General features: G+C 30.3%; 2 protein-coding genes across 3 annotated transcripts; both read left to right on the top strand.

Moving 5' to 3' along the window:
• Nucleotides 1-211: 211 nt before the first annotated feature.
• LOC129874909 (probable purine permease 10) lies at nucleotides 212-3,406 on the top strand. Of its 2 annotated transcripts, none has more exons than XM_055950295.1 (2): nucleotides 212-366; nucleotides 2,149-3,405. In XM_055950295.1, exons 1-2 carry the CDS (start codon nucleotides 327-329, stop codon nucleotides 3,231-3,233), a joined length of 1,125 nt encoding a protein of 374 aa, XP_055806270.1. In that variant the 5' UTR covers nucleotides 212-326; the 3' UTR covers nucleotides 3,234-3,405. The 2 variants fall into 2 exon arrangements, with proteins under 2 accessions (XP_055806270.1, XP_055806271.1); XM_055950296.1 differs by having other exon boundaries at nucleotides 216-366; nucleotides 2,152-3,406.
• Nucleotides 3,407-11,138: 7,732 nt separating this feature from the next.
• LOC129874408 (probable purine permease 10) lies at nucleotides 11,139-13,428 on the top strand. The gene is made up of 2 exons (XM_055949693.1): nucleotides 11,139-11,248; nucleotides 12,183-13,428. Exons 1-2 carry the CDS (start codon nucleotides 11,209-11,211, stop codon nucleotides 13,271-13,273), a joined length of 1,131 nt encoding a protein of 376 aa, XP_055805668.1. The 5' UTR covers nucleotides 11,139-11,208; the 3' UTR covers nucleotides 13,274-13,428.
• The last annotated feature ends 4,855 nt before the right edge of the window (nucleotides 13,429-18,283 follow it).

The raw sequence follows: 18,283 nt of genomic DNA, 5'->3' as shown, positions 1-18,283 counted from the left end.
TGCATAGTTTTTGATTTTGAGAAATAATTTGAACAAATATTGAGGATAAAATATATTTTTTAATCTTTTCTTAATAATATTAAAAGTGATAAATAAAATTAAAAATCTATTTTTATTAAAGTTGATAAGAAAAAATGAACGGTGGGTGTAAATGTACTTGCGACTTATCTGGAGGCAAATGACTAGTATTTAAATCAAAGAAACCCTTTATTGTGCACTATCTTTTGGAAAATTATATAATAATACGAATAAGTTTCTCTGTTGGTTTATTTTCAACAAGGATTCTTTTTCTTTTGATATATATTTTATTTTACCAAGTGTATGAGATGGGGGATTATCCAGCAGTTGTACAATCACAAATACAAGGTGAGTTTTTTTTTTCTTTCTAATTATCAACTAGACCATTTTCTGTATATATATTTGTACAAAATTAGCTGCAGATATAAGATTATGGAAATAATATTTCATTGCAATACAAATTAAAAAGCAAAAGTATAGATCTTACCAAAAAAGTGCTAAATATCACACGTTTAGCTCGACTTTCTTTTATGATTTACCTTAAATTCTTAATAGATTTAACTTCAATTTTTTCTTATCCAAAATCATGTACTACTAATCAACACAATATATTTATCTCTGTGTTGTTTATCTCTTCCTCTTACAACTTTTCGTATTTGGGTTAATTTCAAGTAACTGTACTAGCCCACTCTAAGTTTGCGTTTCCGCTGACCTGTGATATGATGTCATGATTTTAAGTCAGCTCATGGATTTGTAATTTTGATTTATGATTTTAAATTTCAAATTCTTCGAAAACATAATTTGGAAGTTTAAATAATGATTTCAATTTTTTTAAGTGTAAAATTTGACCTATAGTAAGTTTATATTTTGTAAAAAAATATAAAAATCCAATCATTTTAAATTTTGCAAAGAAGACTTATAATCAGCGTGAAGAGATAATTGTTTGTACTACGTAAAATGATTATATTAAAGAATAACTAATTAATATTATTGACTAGTGAATCTTTATAAAATTATGTATATTTAAAAGTTTGTAGTCACAACTTTTATTTATAAAAAGAACATGGAGATATGTGATTTGAATGCGCCGCCTTAGGATATTTCAATATTTTGTTTATGAATTATAATTTGCTCATTTGATAAGACTGTATAAGAATTTGAAAATTTTTAATAGTCTTCATAATTTGTGGGATTTTCAATTTAATAAAAAAAGTTTAAGTTTAATAGTATCAATTTAACTTTATATCATATCATATGTCCAAAGAGGTTCTTAAGTCTATGTTTAACTATAAAATTACAAAATTATATTATTGTTATAGTACTGAAGTTCAATGGTTTGTTTGGACTTGTGAGATAAAATCATGATATGAAATTATATGAGATGAAGTTAAAGTTTTGTTTAGATATGCAAATTAAAATTTTAAGTTTTACTTTTTGCTAATAAACATAAAATCTCATAAGTAGTGCAAACTATCAAAATTGCCTCAATTCCTTATACAACCTTACCAAATAAGTAAAAGTTCATAACAAAAGTATAATATATATACTATTGCACAAAGCCATTCTGAAAACAAAATACAACATTTAATGATTGAGCTTTAATTCAATAAAAAGGTAAAATTGAACTTGATCAGTTGTAGTGTACTATTCTTTAATTTAATTCTCCAACATAGTCTGATGATATCCTCATGTTGAGCATGCATTTTTAAATCACATGAACGAGAAGACGAATCAATATTGTTACTTTGAGTCATTTGTTGGTCAATATCATTAGTAATTAATTATAGCATCATGCATGTTCATATTCCGTGAATATTTTATCACTACTCCGACTAGTAATGAAAAATGAAGAATAAGATGCTATGCAAATAATAGATAGGACTACCGAATAAGGAGGAAAGGAGATTAGCCCTCTGCCTCTCCCACATAAAAACCCTTGGCTATATACTATCCTTTTACACTAATTCTCGATCTTCATAGCCACAGATTATAATAGACAATGTTTATATATAGACCATGCATACATGAAATAAACCACATGCACAAAAGACTAAAATCTGATACTATAGTATTATTAGGACTACTTTTTTTTGTGTGTGATTGGTCATTTATTATAAGATTTTATTGCAGGAGGTGATCATGAAGAAGCTAAAAGGGAAGAAATCACCTCTGAGAATGGAAATGAATTAAAAGCTCCTACTTTGGTACATTACAAATGGTGGATCCAAATGGTCATTTATTCAATATTAGTTCTATCTACCCAAGCTATAGGTACACTCTTAGGTAGAATATATTTTGAAAAAGGAGGAAATAGCAAATGGTTAGCCACATTAGTACAAACTATAGCCTTCCCAATTCTCATCCCTTTCCTCTTTATCAAATCAACAAAAACTAATAAAAATATTGAAATTAAAAAACCATCTTTTATAATTGTTTCTTCACTTTATGCTTTGCTAGGTTTATTTGTAGCTGGAAATTGTATGTTGTACACAATAGGTCTGCAATATCTCCCTGTCACAACTTATACACTTATTTGTGCTAGTCAATTAGGATTCAATGCCCTTTTTTCCTACTTCCTAAACAATCAAAAATTCACCCCTTACATAGTCAACTCATTAGTAATTCTCACTGTCTCCTCTTCCCTCCTCGTTCTCCACAACGACGATTCTGGAGAACTTACCAATAATAAAACGTCTAGACAAAAATATATATTCGGATTTTTGTCCACCGTAGCTGCCTCTGCTGGCTACGCGTTGATGCTCTCTATAACACAACTCGCTCTTCAAAAAATATTTAAGAGGGAGAGTTTTCGTTTAATCATAGAAATGTCAGTTTATCAGTCGATAACTGCGACTATGGCAATATTAATAGGGCTTATCGCTAGCGGAGAGTGGAAAAAATTGGAGAAAGAAATGGAGGAATATGAAGTAGGGAAAATTAGTTATGTTTTAAATTTAATTGGGACATCTATTTCTTGGCAATTTTATACAGTTGGTTCAATAGGGTTGATTTTCAAAGTATCTTCATTATTTTCAAATGTGATAAGTATATTAGGTTTGCCTGTGGCTCCTGTTTTGGCTGTGATGTTTCTTCATGAAAAGTTGACTGGTATCAAAGTGATGTCAATGTTGTTGGCAATTTGGGGTTTTGTGTCATATTTGTATCAACATTATCTTGATGATTTAAAGGACAAGGCTGCTAAAGGGGTCAATTAGTGGAGCTCTCTCAAGCTGGTTAATCTCATTGAAAGAAATTAAATCTGTAAATTAAATAGTATGACATTTTGTATTAATTATTGTACAACTCATAATAATCATAACTTTTATGCACTCTCTTTTTGTTGTTGTTGGATGCATATGTAATTATGTATTACTCCATATGTAGTGTATCATCATGTTCAAATTTTACACATGAATTTTCGACTGGACAAAGTTCAGAATACTTGTAAGCGTGAAGTACTGGCACTAGCCGGAAACAGACCGCAACGCAACGTGTCAGAAGATTTTTGAGAGAGTGAGCTAATATTCATACAGCGGCAAAGAATTGCAACTCACGAAGGAGCCTTGAGAAATAGTGAACAGCACAGAACTTGTTTTAATTAAATGACACTTTATTTCAAGGCATAACATAATGACCTTAGGGTGTTCAAAAATCTAACGCAAATCGAATCAAACTGACGTAAGACATGTTTAAATGTATGGCAAAACAAAATAAATGCTTTAATTGAAGAAAAACTACTAATGCTATAAAAATCCCAAGTATAATTATGTTATGTAATATTTTAAAATTATAGCTATGTATAGTAGATATAATAACTGTTTGCTTAGGTATTGCAAATTTTCTTATTTTTTTTATTTAAGCGTGAACAAGGAGCATTAGAGATCATGTTGGACCGGTGATCAGCACTTGCCTAGGTGCTCAACCGATCAAGATCTTTACTGAATGAATTTTTTTTTTGGTTTCTAACTCGGTAATCGGAGTTCATGATTAAATTGGAATTGTGCACTGTAGGACTCATTTGGAGTGGCTCTCTCAACAGGATTCTCTTCATAACCAGGACTCAAATCTGAGACCTCTGATTAAGGTTTTTACCACTGCACCACAACCCACGTTAGTTTTATTGAATGAATTGGTGAAGACTTGGTGTATTTATTGAGTCAAATATTTTATATTTAGGTCCATCCCCTGTTAAATAAGCAGACTGGTTATGTCATGTAGATCGTAAGTACATATTAATTTATTTACAAGAAAAAACGGAAAATGAAAAATGGATGAAAGATCATGAAAATTACTTTGTGTCCATTTGGACAGCAATTTCTTTAATTATTTTGACACGTGATCTAAGAATTTAAAAATCATATAAAGAGTATTATATTCATATACTCCAAAAAGAAGGATAAAAAAAATAAGCAAAGAAATTGTCTGTTATTCTGAAATATTACGAGAGTCGTTTGGTTGCTAGTTAAAAATGAATTATTTATACATTAAAATCAACATAACTAGTAGGAGTATCATGTTTGATAGTATTTTAGTTGCTACATATAAAATTCAGCATATCAAGTATGATGTTTGGTTACTAGTTCACTGCATAACTAAAACATATATAAGTTGAGAGTCAATTTATCTATTTAATTTTTTTGGAAGAGTAAAATATGAAATAATCAAAACATAAATCAGTGATATAAAATAACTAATTGTAAATTAGGTCTTGGGCTTGACTCACTATAATGACCTAACTCGTCATTATTAAAAATATATGTGGTAAAAATATACAAATCTCATTCTTCATAAGACTAGGATCAATTCGTTGTATGCGAGTGTATTAGTTCTGAATTAAGGTCGTACAATTTCCTTAGCTTATCAAAGTTAAGTTGAAAGTGTCTTTCCGATTTAGTTTCGGACTTGAATCTAAACTAGGGTCAACTTCAAACGATCATAGCTCTCAGCCTATAATGAATTATGTGATCCATAACCTATCAATTAAAGATCTATGAGTCTTCTTTACAACGCCACTAAATTTGCCTCATTTGAAATTCGGAGTAACAAGTTATGCCTATTTTACTGAGCACTGTCTGTGCTGGGCTGTCAGAGCGGGATTCGACAGGCTAGAGGCTAAAAAGAGCGTATTTTTATTATCTCATTCTTCCACTAAGTGCCAAAATAGATGAGGGTTATCCTATAAACCCCCCAAAAGCTGTTATGATGTTGGAGAGAAGAGAAGAAGAGATTCCTAGCTCAAGGAAGGCTACAACCCATAAATTTCAGGCCCATCACCATAGTTTCTCCTTCCGAAAGTCAGGAATCGTTCTATAATCCTTCTACAATTGTTTGGAGCCTAGGTAAGCTAGATTTTCTCAATTAAGTAATTATAAATTCATTCCCATTGCTTAATATAATGTAGATTAACAGGAGATTTCATGCCTAGACCTTCGGACACAGAGTCTAGATGGTTAAATGATTGTCAATTATTGTTTAGAGTGGGAATATATGTTGTGGATCATGATTAATATGTGACGTGATAAAGATCCAATCTTTGAATGATAACCTTGGTGAAACTATTTAGAAGGTTAATGACTCTTATGAGATTAAGTGTAGACAATAGTTGGGTCATAACGGAATCGTGAGGCTTGGGGATTATGGGCTATTGATGTATATAGAGGGATGTGTTTATACAAATAACTATGTGTGTTTATGCTGATTATTCTTTGTGAATTGCTTGAGTAATTCGAATCATGAAATAAAAGGTGAATGTGAATGAATTAGTGTTGATAGATTTCTTGTCATTAACCTATTTGATTACATGTGGCTGTAGGTTATGGTTTAGTCTACATCATAGAGAGACTCTTAATAGTGATTGATAGTCATTGAGTAATTTTGTGATATTTACTCTGCATTAATTATTATGATTGAGTGATTGATATGTTGTTGTGATTGATCTATAAGCCCAAGACCATGAAATTTATAATTTTGAACTTGCTCTACTAAAAGGGATGACTTGAATAAAGAAGAATTGATGAAATATTGTTAAATATTGCTCTACTTCAGACCAATCACAACAACATATCAACCATCCAAACCACAACAATTAAATGCATAGTAAACTTCACACATTACTCAATGACTATCAACCACTATTAAAAGTCTATCTATGATATAGAATAAACTAAAATCTACCTCAGCCGAAGAATTGAAGTAATGCAAGCTAATCCACCAATGCCTTTCCTTTCTTTAATGCCTCGCATTTCCAATCTATCAAATATACAATATCCATAAATACACGAGTCTGTAGACACCCATAATACTATGTATCTAGCCTAGACTCAATAACCCATCCAAATCTATAATCAAATTTCTAAATTTTGATGTCAACTAATACCTCAAGTCTCATATTCCTAAATCTTCAGCAAGGGTTAAGTCTCAATTTCTTTCAAATATTATAAAATTGATGGTATTAATATAATACAATATACCTAATATTCAATTATCTATCTCAATATATCGAAACATAAATTATAATGTGATAATTAAATAAAATAGTTAAAGGCGAGACCATTGCTGGAAAATACTAGCAGTGCACTATTGAACATATACAGAACCACCATTTCTTTCCTATGTTTTCTATTTCATATTCACCCCACATATGCTCATGATGGTCTCCAATGATTAGGTGTAATCATGCTCTCATTATTGGCCATAAACCCATAGTATTATAATAGTCCTACTTTTCCTACTATTCCTCCCAACTATTGCCAAACAAATCTAACAAATATACTTTCACTACCCAAAAAATAAATTGAATCGAGTAATATACTAATATACACTTTGCCTATCCTAGAAAATAATACGCAGAACGAGACTTGATGTTTAGCCCTTACCTAAAGCAGTTTCGGTTGCTCTTCACTAGCGTTGCAGGTAAGTTTTTTGTATCCTCCCTTTCTCTTTTCTTTTCTTAATTAATTATTTACCAAAATCAATAAACCATATCCTTTTTTTTAATAATTGGTATAGAGTATTAAATAAATTATCAATTTAGCCCCCTAATTAAATTAGTTATTTAAATTTACCCTCACCTAAATAACTATGGTTATCGAATAGTCCCAAAATACCCATTAAAATTTGTTGAGATGAGTCTTTTATGAAATAAAAACCTCTAATACTCAAAATGACCTAATGAGTCGTTACACATTGTGTGGCTATCATCTGTGAATTGATCTTGACTATATGGTTGATGATAGAGAAACGAAACCGAATATACAAGTGGAAAACAGTCAATGTGTTGTTAAGTAAATTAGTGACTTAAAGTCAGGTATTGCTGATGTCATGTAGCAGATGTGTTAAAGGGGGCAGTTGGAGAGAATTTAGAGATTTTGTCTTCGAACAGGCTGTTCTGGCGGGAAAAATCTCGTTGTGGCGAGGCCGCCAGAGTGGAATAGGTCCCGCCATGACGGGCCAGTATATTTAGAAGAGGAGTCTTAGTCCACCTTAATGTTATCCTCCTCCAAATGAGATGCTAATTAGCATAGGGCCATGTGTTGGTGTGAAAGCTAAAAATAGTAGACGAGTTAGATAGAGTTAATAGTGACCAGTAGTTTAGAAACTCCTCTATGTGATAGAAGGGCTAAACCTTGATCTGTCTTAGAGTTGACAGAGGGCCAACTAGAAGGGATGAAAGTTAGGTTTGAACGACTTTAATGTGATTAATGGGAATGATAAGAGTTTGTGCATAAAAGTTTGGCGAGTGTATTTCCGTAGGAGTATGTTTTTCTTCTTTTAGATTTTTGTATATTATGCGGTGGGTATCAGGTTGATCGATGATGCCTATTAGTTCGTATTGTTTGTACTGATACTACTTTAAAATATCACTTGGCATAGTCTGATTGCAGGGTCTGTGATGTTTTTTAGGTGAAAATGAAGATGATTCTCCTAATTCTTTTAGACTTGTAATCTACATTTTGTCAAACTTCTGCATGTTCTTTTGTTTAAGGGGTTAAGGGTTCTCCTATTTAGGTGTTAGAGTAGGTACCCGCGCGGCCAGGTAGGTTGTATCGTGACACTCACGCTACAAAAGTTAGCTCAAATAAAAGAAAGATTATTCAAGCTTTATAAGGACTCCAAGATTCTCGTCTTGATTCGATGTCGAATCCTCACCCCACCCCCGCGCCCTCTCATGCCCAAATTCAAAAATTTCTTATCTAGAGGTCTACTGTCAGATTTGAAGTGTTATATTCAAGATTGAAAAATATATTCACACACACCACGATCCAGGGGATTGCGCAAACCTTATAAGGAGCTTGAAATAATATTCGTTCCAGTCTGATGTTGGATTATTCTCATAAACACTAATTTTTAAATTGTAAGTTTACTAATAATTACATAACTCTAACTAGCAATCAAATTAAGGGTGTTATTCTTTTTTTTGGACAACAAAGGAATTCAATTTGGTCATTTTCCTAGAACATTTTTTCCAATATCTTATATGTAGGGGTGTTCATTGTTCGGTTTGGATCAGTAATTGTTTAAAACCAGAACCAAACTAATTTAATCGGTTTTTAAATTTTTAAAATCAAACCAAAAAAATAATAACCGTCGGTTTGGTTATTGTCGGTTTAGTTCGGTTTAGTTCAATTTCTTCATTTTTTTCCGGTTTGAAAATAATAAATTTGTTAAAGTCATCCGCATCTCATAGAACACAAACACCTAGTACATGAACAATCCACGAAAAAACTAATGCAGATTTAATAAAGCAATACTAGAGTTATTATTACACGAAAAAAGTGATTTAGTTAAGTAATACAAAAGTCATTATACATTAAAGACCAAACGATCAAATCTTTATAGCAAGAAAATAACCACAAGCTCAGCAATTGAGGAACCACCCGGCGGAGGAGTACTAGAAACTTATATACCAAAATTTAAGTGTTGGTCTTGAGAAAATGGTATAGCTAGAGATTTAAGTTAATTAAAATTTAATAAAATATTTCTATTTTATTTATGAATAATATATAATAATTATGAAATTTATATATATAATTTCTCGATTAGATTTGGTTAGTTTTGCGGTTCATTTTTAGTAAAATGAAAATCAAACCAAACCAAACCAAACCAAATAATATCAATTTTTTCAAAATTTAAAACCAAATCTAATTAAACCAAATCAAATAAATTGTTAATAAAGTTGATTCAAATTGCATTTTGATTTAATTTTTTAATCATAATCATAACCATAACTATCAACAACCCTACTAATATGTATCAATACATGGAGCTAGCAAGGATTCAACTGTTAATGTTTGTCCTTTGGTCATTGGACAATTTCCTTTCACATTCGTAGTAAAGTGCTCGTCCTCTTTTGTCAAAGTTATTTTTCAAAACCCCACACGTCCCCACCTATTTAATTTCTTTCAATTTAATGAAGATTCTTTAAAGAAAGAAAAGAATCAAAGGAAATTTGCTCTTATTAGTTGTTAATTGATTGAGATACTATGACAATTCTATCCTATCCATGACGATGATTTTCTAACCAAACAATCATATTTATTTAACACAAGTTTATTTATTTATATTAAAAGTAAGGTGATGTTATAAAACACTTCAAACTTTTTAATAATTTAATAAGAGTAATACTAAGGTTAAATTTCGTGGATGTCTTTTCAAACTTTTTTTTACTTCATTGCATTAAAATCACTAAATTAATTTTGTATAAGCTCTCATTTATTTCCTTTTAGTTAGTGGCTTTATATGATACTTAATTAACTTATGAGTTATTTTTTTTTTGCAACAACTTGAAATTAAAATTCTACCTTTAAGGTGAATTTAAAATCAAACTTTAAATTAAAATTGAAATTTTGTCCAAATATCATAAACAAACACATATTTTAAAATAAACTACTAATTCGTCTTAGGTACACTTTTAAGTTTGTGTAAGGTGGAGGAAATGAAAGGATCTAGGGAAGAGCGTGTTATAGAGTCTGTGTGGCTAAACTTTTAGAAATTTTTATTGTGAGAAACAATTTTATCAAAAAGTTGTTTTTATGAGAAGTCTCTCTTTATATATATATATAGTTTGAGATGAACCAATTACTGAAAAGAATTTTCTTTGATATTTGATAAACATATCGTATTAGACCAATCTTTTCAAAAAGTGTTTGAGTATCAATTTACAAAAAAAATAATATTAATATTCATATACTATTAGTATTATTTAAATAAAAAATAATTTTATATATTTTTGTATTTAAAACACTATTTCTATTTGAGAGCTATTTGTAACCTCGCCCTCCAATTTTTGTTATATTTATTTAATGAATTTATTTGTTCTTTTCCAACATTCATATGAATGGTTTACTATCATTTGGTAGTAGTTGAAATATTATTTCTTTTACCCCACCTGTCAATCATGCCCAACTACCTTCTGTCTTTCACTAAATCCATCTATACTATATGCTTTCTATACTAGTGGAAGGATATTCAGGAATTTCGAGTGAAAGGGGTGTACAATTAGGAAAAAGTGTGTCTAAAATATAAATTTAATTGATTTAATTTTTTATTTTTTAGTATTGAACCTATTAAACTTTTAAATTTATAGATTCAAAATTATTTCATACATATACACATATATGACTATTTTCGTATTTAAAATATTGAAATCGGTTAAATTCATTCAAAATTTAAATTTCTAACTTCACTTAAAAAGGTATACCCAATTATCATCACATCATACAATATTGAACGTAAATTCACATATTTATAGCTAAGTATTTTTTTAAAAAAATATATTCTTATTATATATAATATAAAAAATTTTAAAAATATATAAATTCATGCGAAACCGGGGAATACCTTAATACACCACTTTAGATATTCTAACAAACTTTTATATTAAGGATGGACGCGATCCACCCGATGGTGCAAATAAAAGGAATAGAATAAATTAGGGGAGCAAAATGTAGAAAATGAAATATTGATGTACTTGGTGCAAATAAAAGCAATAGAATTAATTAGGGGAGCAAACTGTAGAAAATGAAATATTGATGTACTTGGTGCAAATAAAAGCATTAGAATTAATTAGGGGAGCAAAATGTAGAAAATGAAATGTTGATGTACTTATAAAAAGTTATACTCTGTGCTTCTATAAGTTATAGATCAATAAAAGAAGAAAACGGTTATCCAACTTTTAAGGCGTACGTTACCATGGAGGAAGGAGCGCATGAAAAGCTGCTGCATCTCACTTGTTAGTTTCTCTTCTTCTTCTTCTTCGTCTCAATTTATTGTCATCTGTGTTAAGAGCCGGAGTCGGAAGTGTGCTTGTTTAAAAAAATTATACTATGTAAATCGGGAATGTTTTTTTTTTTCTTCATATATATAAGTTGAAAAATCTTATGGTGGAGTAGCGAATCTGCTCTTATGCAATAACTTGCAAATTATGTAAATTGTACTAGGCAAAACTGATGCAACAAACTCAACAGATCTAGACTTATAAGGTATTGACTAGGTCAATCGATCCCTGAGCTCCCTTATGAAAACAGCCTGTTGCACGGTATTTCTGTTTTCTCCAAATATGACAGAAATGTTCAGTTCTCTACCTCTCCTTCCGAACCTGACTGTTACTGCTTATGGGCGGCTACAAATAAAAATGTGTTTTCTTGTATTATAACTATTTGTTTATCTCTAATTCTAATCCAATTTCTCTAGTATTGGATATGAACTTCTGAATAGATTTCTTTATCTTTATGGATAATCCAACTATTTAATTTATTCATTCAAATAGGCTCTTCATTCCGTGTCATATCCAGAATTAATTTATTATTTTTTGCATTCTCTATTGAATAGAACAGTGTTTATTTTTAAAAAAATGAATTTAGTACTCATAAGTTAGGTAAACAGTACCAAAAAGTTTGATTCTTATTGGTACCACCAAATGCTGATGTAATATATTCAACCTTAGAGTTTTATAGTATTTATTCTTTTCGTTTATTTTAAAGGATTTAATTTTTTATGGATAAATGAAAAAATAATTTACGTGGGAATTTTGAAATAGATCAACAACTGAAAATTTAGTTAGCCAGATCACGAAGCACAATTGCTTATCCACAAGAATTAGAAGTTAATTTTGCTTGAGATCTCTCTGTTTTTATATTTGCCCTGTTTCATGTTTCATTTGACAGTTGAAGAAACAGAGGGAACAGAGTCATCTGAAAATGCAAAAACCAGCTTCCTTCAATCAAGTAAATTCATGCTATGGCTTCAAATATTTATCTTCACATTCTTTACTCTTGGTGGCCAAACAGTTGGCACTCTGTTGGGTAGAGTATACTATGAGCAAGGTGGCCAAACCAGGTGGATTGCTACATTGGCACAAACTGCTGGATTCTCAATTCTCCTGCCTATCATTTGCTATCCTTCACCCAAAAATCCCAACGAACAAGAACTTAGCACTGACCAGCCTTCTATATTTGTTCGCGCTTCGGTTTACATCTTCCTTGGTTTATTTCAAGTAGCAAACTCTCTGTCCTATACAGTTGGAGTACAGTACCTTCCGGCCTCTACTTATTCCCTAATTTCCGGTTCACAATTGGCATTCAATGCGCTGACATCGCTCTTCCTCAATGGACAAAAAATCACTCCAATTATACTAAACTCCATCGTGCTTCTCTCGTTTTCATCCTCTGCTGTTATGTTCCAGAACGAAACGGGTGATAGCGGAGAAATATCTCAGAAATCTCTATTACTCGGATTTGCAGCTACTACTTTCGGGTCTTTAGGTTATGCCTTGCAGTTCTCGTTTACAGAACTAGCGTTCCAAAAAGTATTCAAAAGCGGCACGTTAAAAGAAGTCATGAAAATGTCGTTTTTCGTCGGTTTTTTCGTGACGATTGCTTCGTTAACGGGGCTTTTTGCAAGCGGTAATTGGAGGGACTTGGAGAAGGAAATGGGAGCTTACAGAACAGGGAAATTATCATATGTTATAAACTTGGTTTGTACTGCTATTGCTTGGCAGTTATACGCTGTTGGATCATTTGGATTGGTTTTCAAGGCATCTTCATTGTTCTCTAATGTGATCATCAATTTGGGAACTTCAATTGTGCCAATTTTTGCAATGGTGTTCTTGAAAGATAGAATGACTGGATTGAAGGTGTTGTCATTGTTATTGGGATTATGGGGATACACATCATATATCTATCAACACTATCTTCTTGATTTAGAGGCAAAAGCAAGTGAAATTAAAACCTCAGATGATCAGGATGACGATTTTTAGTAAGCCTATCATTCAAGAAACTTAAATATTAGCCTTTTATTTTAGATTGATAAGTTAATTTATAGCTTATTGTTTAATCATGTAAATTTTAAGATTTCCGTGTTAATTGTACTGCTGTTTATATATTGGATGTATTTGGGTATCTTTTGCTCTTAGATGGGTCAACAAATTTCATAAATATTTTCCTGAAAAATAAATTTCGTTAACACACCCCACCTTCACTTCCCATCTCGACTCGAAGAGTGGGGGGCCGAGGGACGACTTTTGTACACGTTACATGTCAAGATTGGCGTGCCTTATCCTTTATGACACAACTCATGCACAACCAATCAACACAACAAACTTTCACCCACTTAGCCAAAAATGGTACAACTTGTAACCAACTTTGACACGCTATGTCAATTTTTTTTTTAAATATAGAATTATACCTATAAAATTTATATTTTGTAAAAAGAACTCATTTTAAATTCTAGCAAAAAAGACTAGATTATTTCTATTATGCAAAAATATTATATTAAAAAATAAATAGTTATTACTATTGTTGATTAGTGCATCTTTGTGAAATTATATGCATATTTGAAAGTTTATAATTACGAATATTTATTTATAGAAGGAAGGATCATTGAAATATATTATTCATCAATGTGACAATTTATGATATTTAAATATTTTATTTATAAATTATAATTTACTCATTTAATAAAATTATTTTTAAAAAAATTAATAATTTTCACAAACTTTATGAAATTTTCATACAAAAAATAATACTCGTACAAGTTGAATTTCAAAGATTCACCTTTGAATCTTGTTTTAACCAAAAAGCAAAAAGAAACTATAGAATCATTTGAAAGATTCAATTATTTTGTGCATGGGACCCCATTGTACTGTCCTTTTCAGATTTTTTCATTACTTGGACTGCAGCTCCATAGATCCTATTCCAGCCTTATTATATCTTTTCTTTGTTGATATTTGTTGAATCCCAGGCCGTCTCAATGATAAGACTAGTAAAGCAGCCGTTTGTAGACTTTTCTGGGCCCTCATTTTTATATTTTGTAAGAAATATTTCATGTACTACTTTTTTTTATCCCTATTTATTTATCAAATATTTTTTAATTTTATTTTATTTATTTATTTATTATTTTTGACAAAAAAAGATAATTTTTTTCTATTATACTTGTAATCATTTACAATTTATTAAATATAAATTTGTAGAATGGTTCAATTTATATTAAATTTAAGATATATTACTCCGAATAAATATTTTGAATTAATAAAATTGGGTCAATTATTTAAGCCCAATAAATGTGGATTTAATTAAAAATCTAAATCCATTGATTTGGGCTATAAAGATGACCCCACTTTGTTAAGCCTAATATCATCTCATCCTAGAGGCCCATTTTCATGCCACATGTCAAAGTTATGTGGCAATCCAAGTCAAATTAAATAAGCTACTAGAATTATGCCATGTGCCAAAGTTAGGTGGAAATCCAAGTCAAATTAAATAACCCACTAAAATCATGCCACATGTCAAAGTTATGTGGCAATCCAAGTCAAATTAGATAAGCCACTAAAATCATGACACATGTCAAAGTTATGTGGCAATCCAAGTCAAATTAAATAAGCCACTAGAATTATGCCATGTGCCAAAGTTAGGTGGCAATCCAAGTCAAATTAAATAAGCCACTAAAATCATGCCACATGTCAAAGTTAGGTGGCAATCCAAGTCAAATGAGATAAGCCATTAAAATCATGCCACATGTCAAAGTTATGTGGCAATCTAAGTCAAATTATATGAGCCACTAGAACAATGTCACGTGTCTATGTGACATGTTCTGACCAATCAAATTAAAACTCTTCAACAAAGAAATCTGATTGGTCAGTTCAAATCAACCAATCAAATCACACCCTCATACCACTCCCTACAACTATAAATAGGGGTCCTCATTATTCTGAAAAGAGGGAGGTTTTTCAAGAACAAGAAGCAAAAAGAGAGCTCGTGGATCAAAGACCGCAAATTCTCTACAAAGCTACAAAGTTCAAGTAATCAAATTCAAGTTCAAGTTCAAGATCAAGAACGAAGAAGAATATCAAGAAGATTAAGATCAAGTTACTTGTTCATATTTACTGTTCGTCATAACCATACAAGTGTTCGTGACGAATAATTCAAATTCAAATTTGAAGACGAAGATTCAAGATCAAGCTATTCAAGCCCTTGACTCTAAATCAAATTCAAGTTCAACATATTTCATATTATTTGAAGAATCAGAGGATTATCATAAAGATCGTAACCCGCACTACATTTTGAAATCAAATATTACACTTTGTTACTCCAATTTTTCGGTCTTAATTATTTATTTTTCTCGGCTCGAAAATTTGTTGTTTACAATACCCTCAATTTATATTGAGTTAATATCTTTAAAAAAATTAGTGAGTAAATATATTTAAGACTCTATCAATTAATAGGCTAAAATGATAAACTCACTATACCAATCATTATTTTCTTAATAGGTATGTCAAGTTAAAATTTGACAAGTAAAATTAAACGAAGGGAATATTAAATTTGAAAAGAGAAATAGAATAATTTAAAAGTAATTTTAATGTCCTTTTTACTTGGCAATCTATTTTGTTGCCTCATTCATATCTTGACGATTAACATAAAATTATATTATTATTCATACATACCTTTTACATTCCCTTGGACTTGATTTTTTTTTGCGGCGTTTATGTATTCGAAAATTTGAGTCAATCATCAATATAGTGTATCATTATTTAGTTAAATTAGAAGTAATTATAACAAGGGTTCAGGGGTGTACTCACAATATACTATCTAGTATAGTGATATACTTAATTATATATTATATATATACTTACAATCTATATCTAATATACTAACTTTATACTATATATTATAGTGATATAATTAATTATATGTTATATATATACTTACAAAGTATACCAAATATACTCAAAATATACTATCTATTAGTATGTATATACTTATATTATAATATATATACTTACAATGTATATCTAATATACTTACAATATACTATCTATTATAATGATATTACTTACCTTATATATACTTACAATGTATATCTGATATACTCACTATATACTATCTATTATAATAATATACTTATGTTATATATTATATATACTTATAATGTATATATAATATACTCACAATATACTATCTATTATAATAATATACTCACTATATACTCACAATCTACTATTTGTTATAATTATATACTTACATTATATATACTTACAATTATGTCTAATATACTCACAATATACTATCTATTAGTATATATATACTTATATTGTAATATATATACCTACAATGTATATCTAATTGTTAGGATCCAAAATGAGCCGTGAGTGACACTCACACTTAATCTCCTAGGTGGGAGAACCAAAATACAAACCTCAACTTCTAAAATATGACCATAATGTGGAAACTCAACTTATGAAAGTAAGAACTAACAAAATCACTAAAGTCTATTACATATGTTCCCCAAAATTTGAAAGTCATCACTTCAATGACATCTAATTCTAAAATACTAGGTCTGAAAATATCAAATACCAGAATAAAAAAATAACTTAATGCGTCCGAAAACTAAGGACATCATATCATGCCCGAGAGAATCCAACTCGAGCTAGAAGGAATAGCTCACCCTGGAACCTGATGTGTTGCACAATGGCTAGAGCTGAGGTCGAGTTGAAGTCGATTGAACACTCGTTGCACTCCATAAAATAAAATAAAGAAAAATACAAGTAGGGAACAGTACAGGACAACATGTATTGAGTAGGTATCATCGATCGAATCAAAATAGAAATCAATATGCATAAAATAATAGCCGGAAATCAACCAAAACACAATGATTAATTACCTAACCAGTCAACAATATCAAGATCACACATGAGGACTCAGGCTTCCACATCACGCTCTTTTGGTAAATGAGTTATTGGAGATTGAGTATCATTAAGTCATTTTAATTTGTTTTCTCTAATATTACTATATCAAAATGTGACACCCGATTCAAATATACTGTGTCAAAAGGTGACACCCATCCAAACATATCGTGTCGTAACATGACATCCGATCTAAATATACTGTGTCGGAATGTGATACCCGATCCAAATATATCGTGTCGAAACGTGACACCCGATCCAAATATACCATGTCGGAATATGACATCAGATCCAAATGCAATTAATTTATCATTCTTTATTATCACATTCTACTTCATTAACAATATTTTATCAAGCCTTGTTTATTCAAGGTATCACTTTTACTAGGGTAAATTCAAGATTATGGATTTCATGGTCTTAGGATTACAAACCAATCACAACAACATATCAACCATCCAAACACACAATAATTAAATGCATAGTAAACTTCACACATTACTCAATGACTATCAATCACTATTAAGAGTCTATCTATGATATAAAATAGATCATAATCTAGCTCAACCGACGAACCAAAATCAAGCAAGCTAATTCACCAATGCTTTTTCATTCTTCAATGTCTCAAAATGATCTATCAAGTTTATAATATTCGTAAATAAACGAGTCTGTAGACACCATATTACTATAATCAATTCCTTAAATTTCAAGTCTATAGTTAAGACTTTAATGAACTAAAATTGTAACTTAAGATTGAAATAATTGTACTCTATTAATTCCTGTACTATCATTTAAGAGTAAATACATTCAACCAACTACTATAGTATTCTATATTCACCAAGATCAAGCAGAACCAAACACTAAATACTGTCTATTTTTAGAGTCTAAACGATCTAAAAGAAGGAACAATTAAGTTTAAAATGTATATAAAAGATATCAACAGAAAAGAGGGTTTTCATGAAATTATAAATTATTTTTTTTTGTTTAAAACTTGTCCCCAAATACTTTAATTCATATCTGTCATTAGGGCTGTACAAGACAAATCGATAAACCGCACCAAACCGACAAACCGAATCAAACCGGAAAAAAAAC

The sequence above is a fragment of the Solanum dulcamara genome, chromosome 11 (genome assembly GCF_947179165.1).
Source record: "Solanum dulcamara chromosome 11, daSolDulc1.2, whole genome shotgun sequence".
Lineage (NCBI taxonomy): Eukaryota > Viridiplantae > Streptophyta > Magnoliopsida > Solanales > Solanaceae > Solanum > Solanum dulcamara.
The sequence above is the reverse complement of the archived record's forward strand: the minus strand, read 5'-3'. Positions and strand labels throughout refer to the sequence as shown.

Coding starts and splice junctions, on each gene's coding strand:
- LOC129874909 (XM_055950295.1), top strand. CDS start 327: ATGGGGGATTATCCAGCAGTTGTACAATCACAAATACAAG. Junction 367..2,148: donor TGTACAATCACAAATACAAG/GTGAGTTTTTTT, acceptor ATTTTATTGCAG/GAGGTGATCATGAAGAAGCT.
- LOC129874408 (XM_055949693.1), top strand. CDS start 11,209: ATGGAGGAAGGAGCGCATGAAAAGCTGCTGCATCTCACTT. Junction 11,249..12,182: donor AAAGCTGCTGCATCTCACTT/GTTAGTTTCTCT, acceptor TTCATTTGACAG/TTGAAGAAACAGAGGGAACA.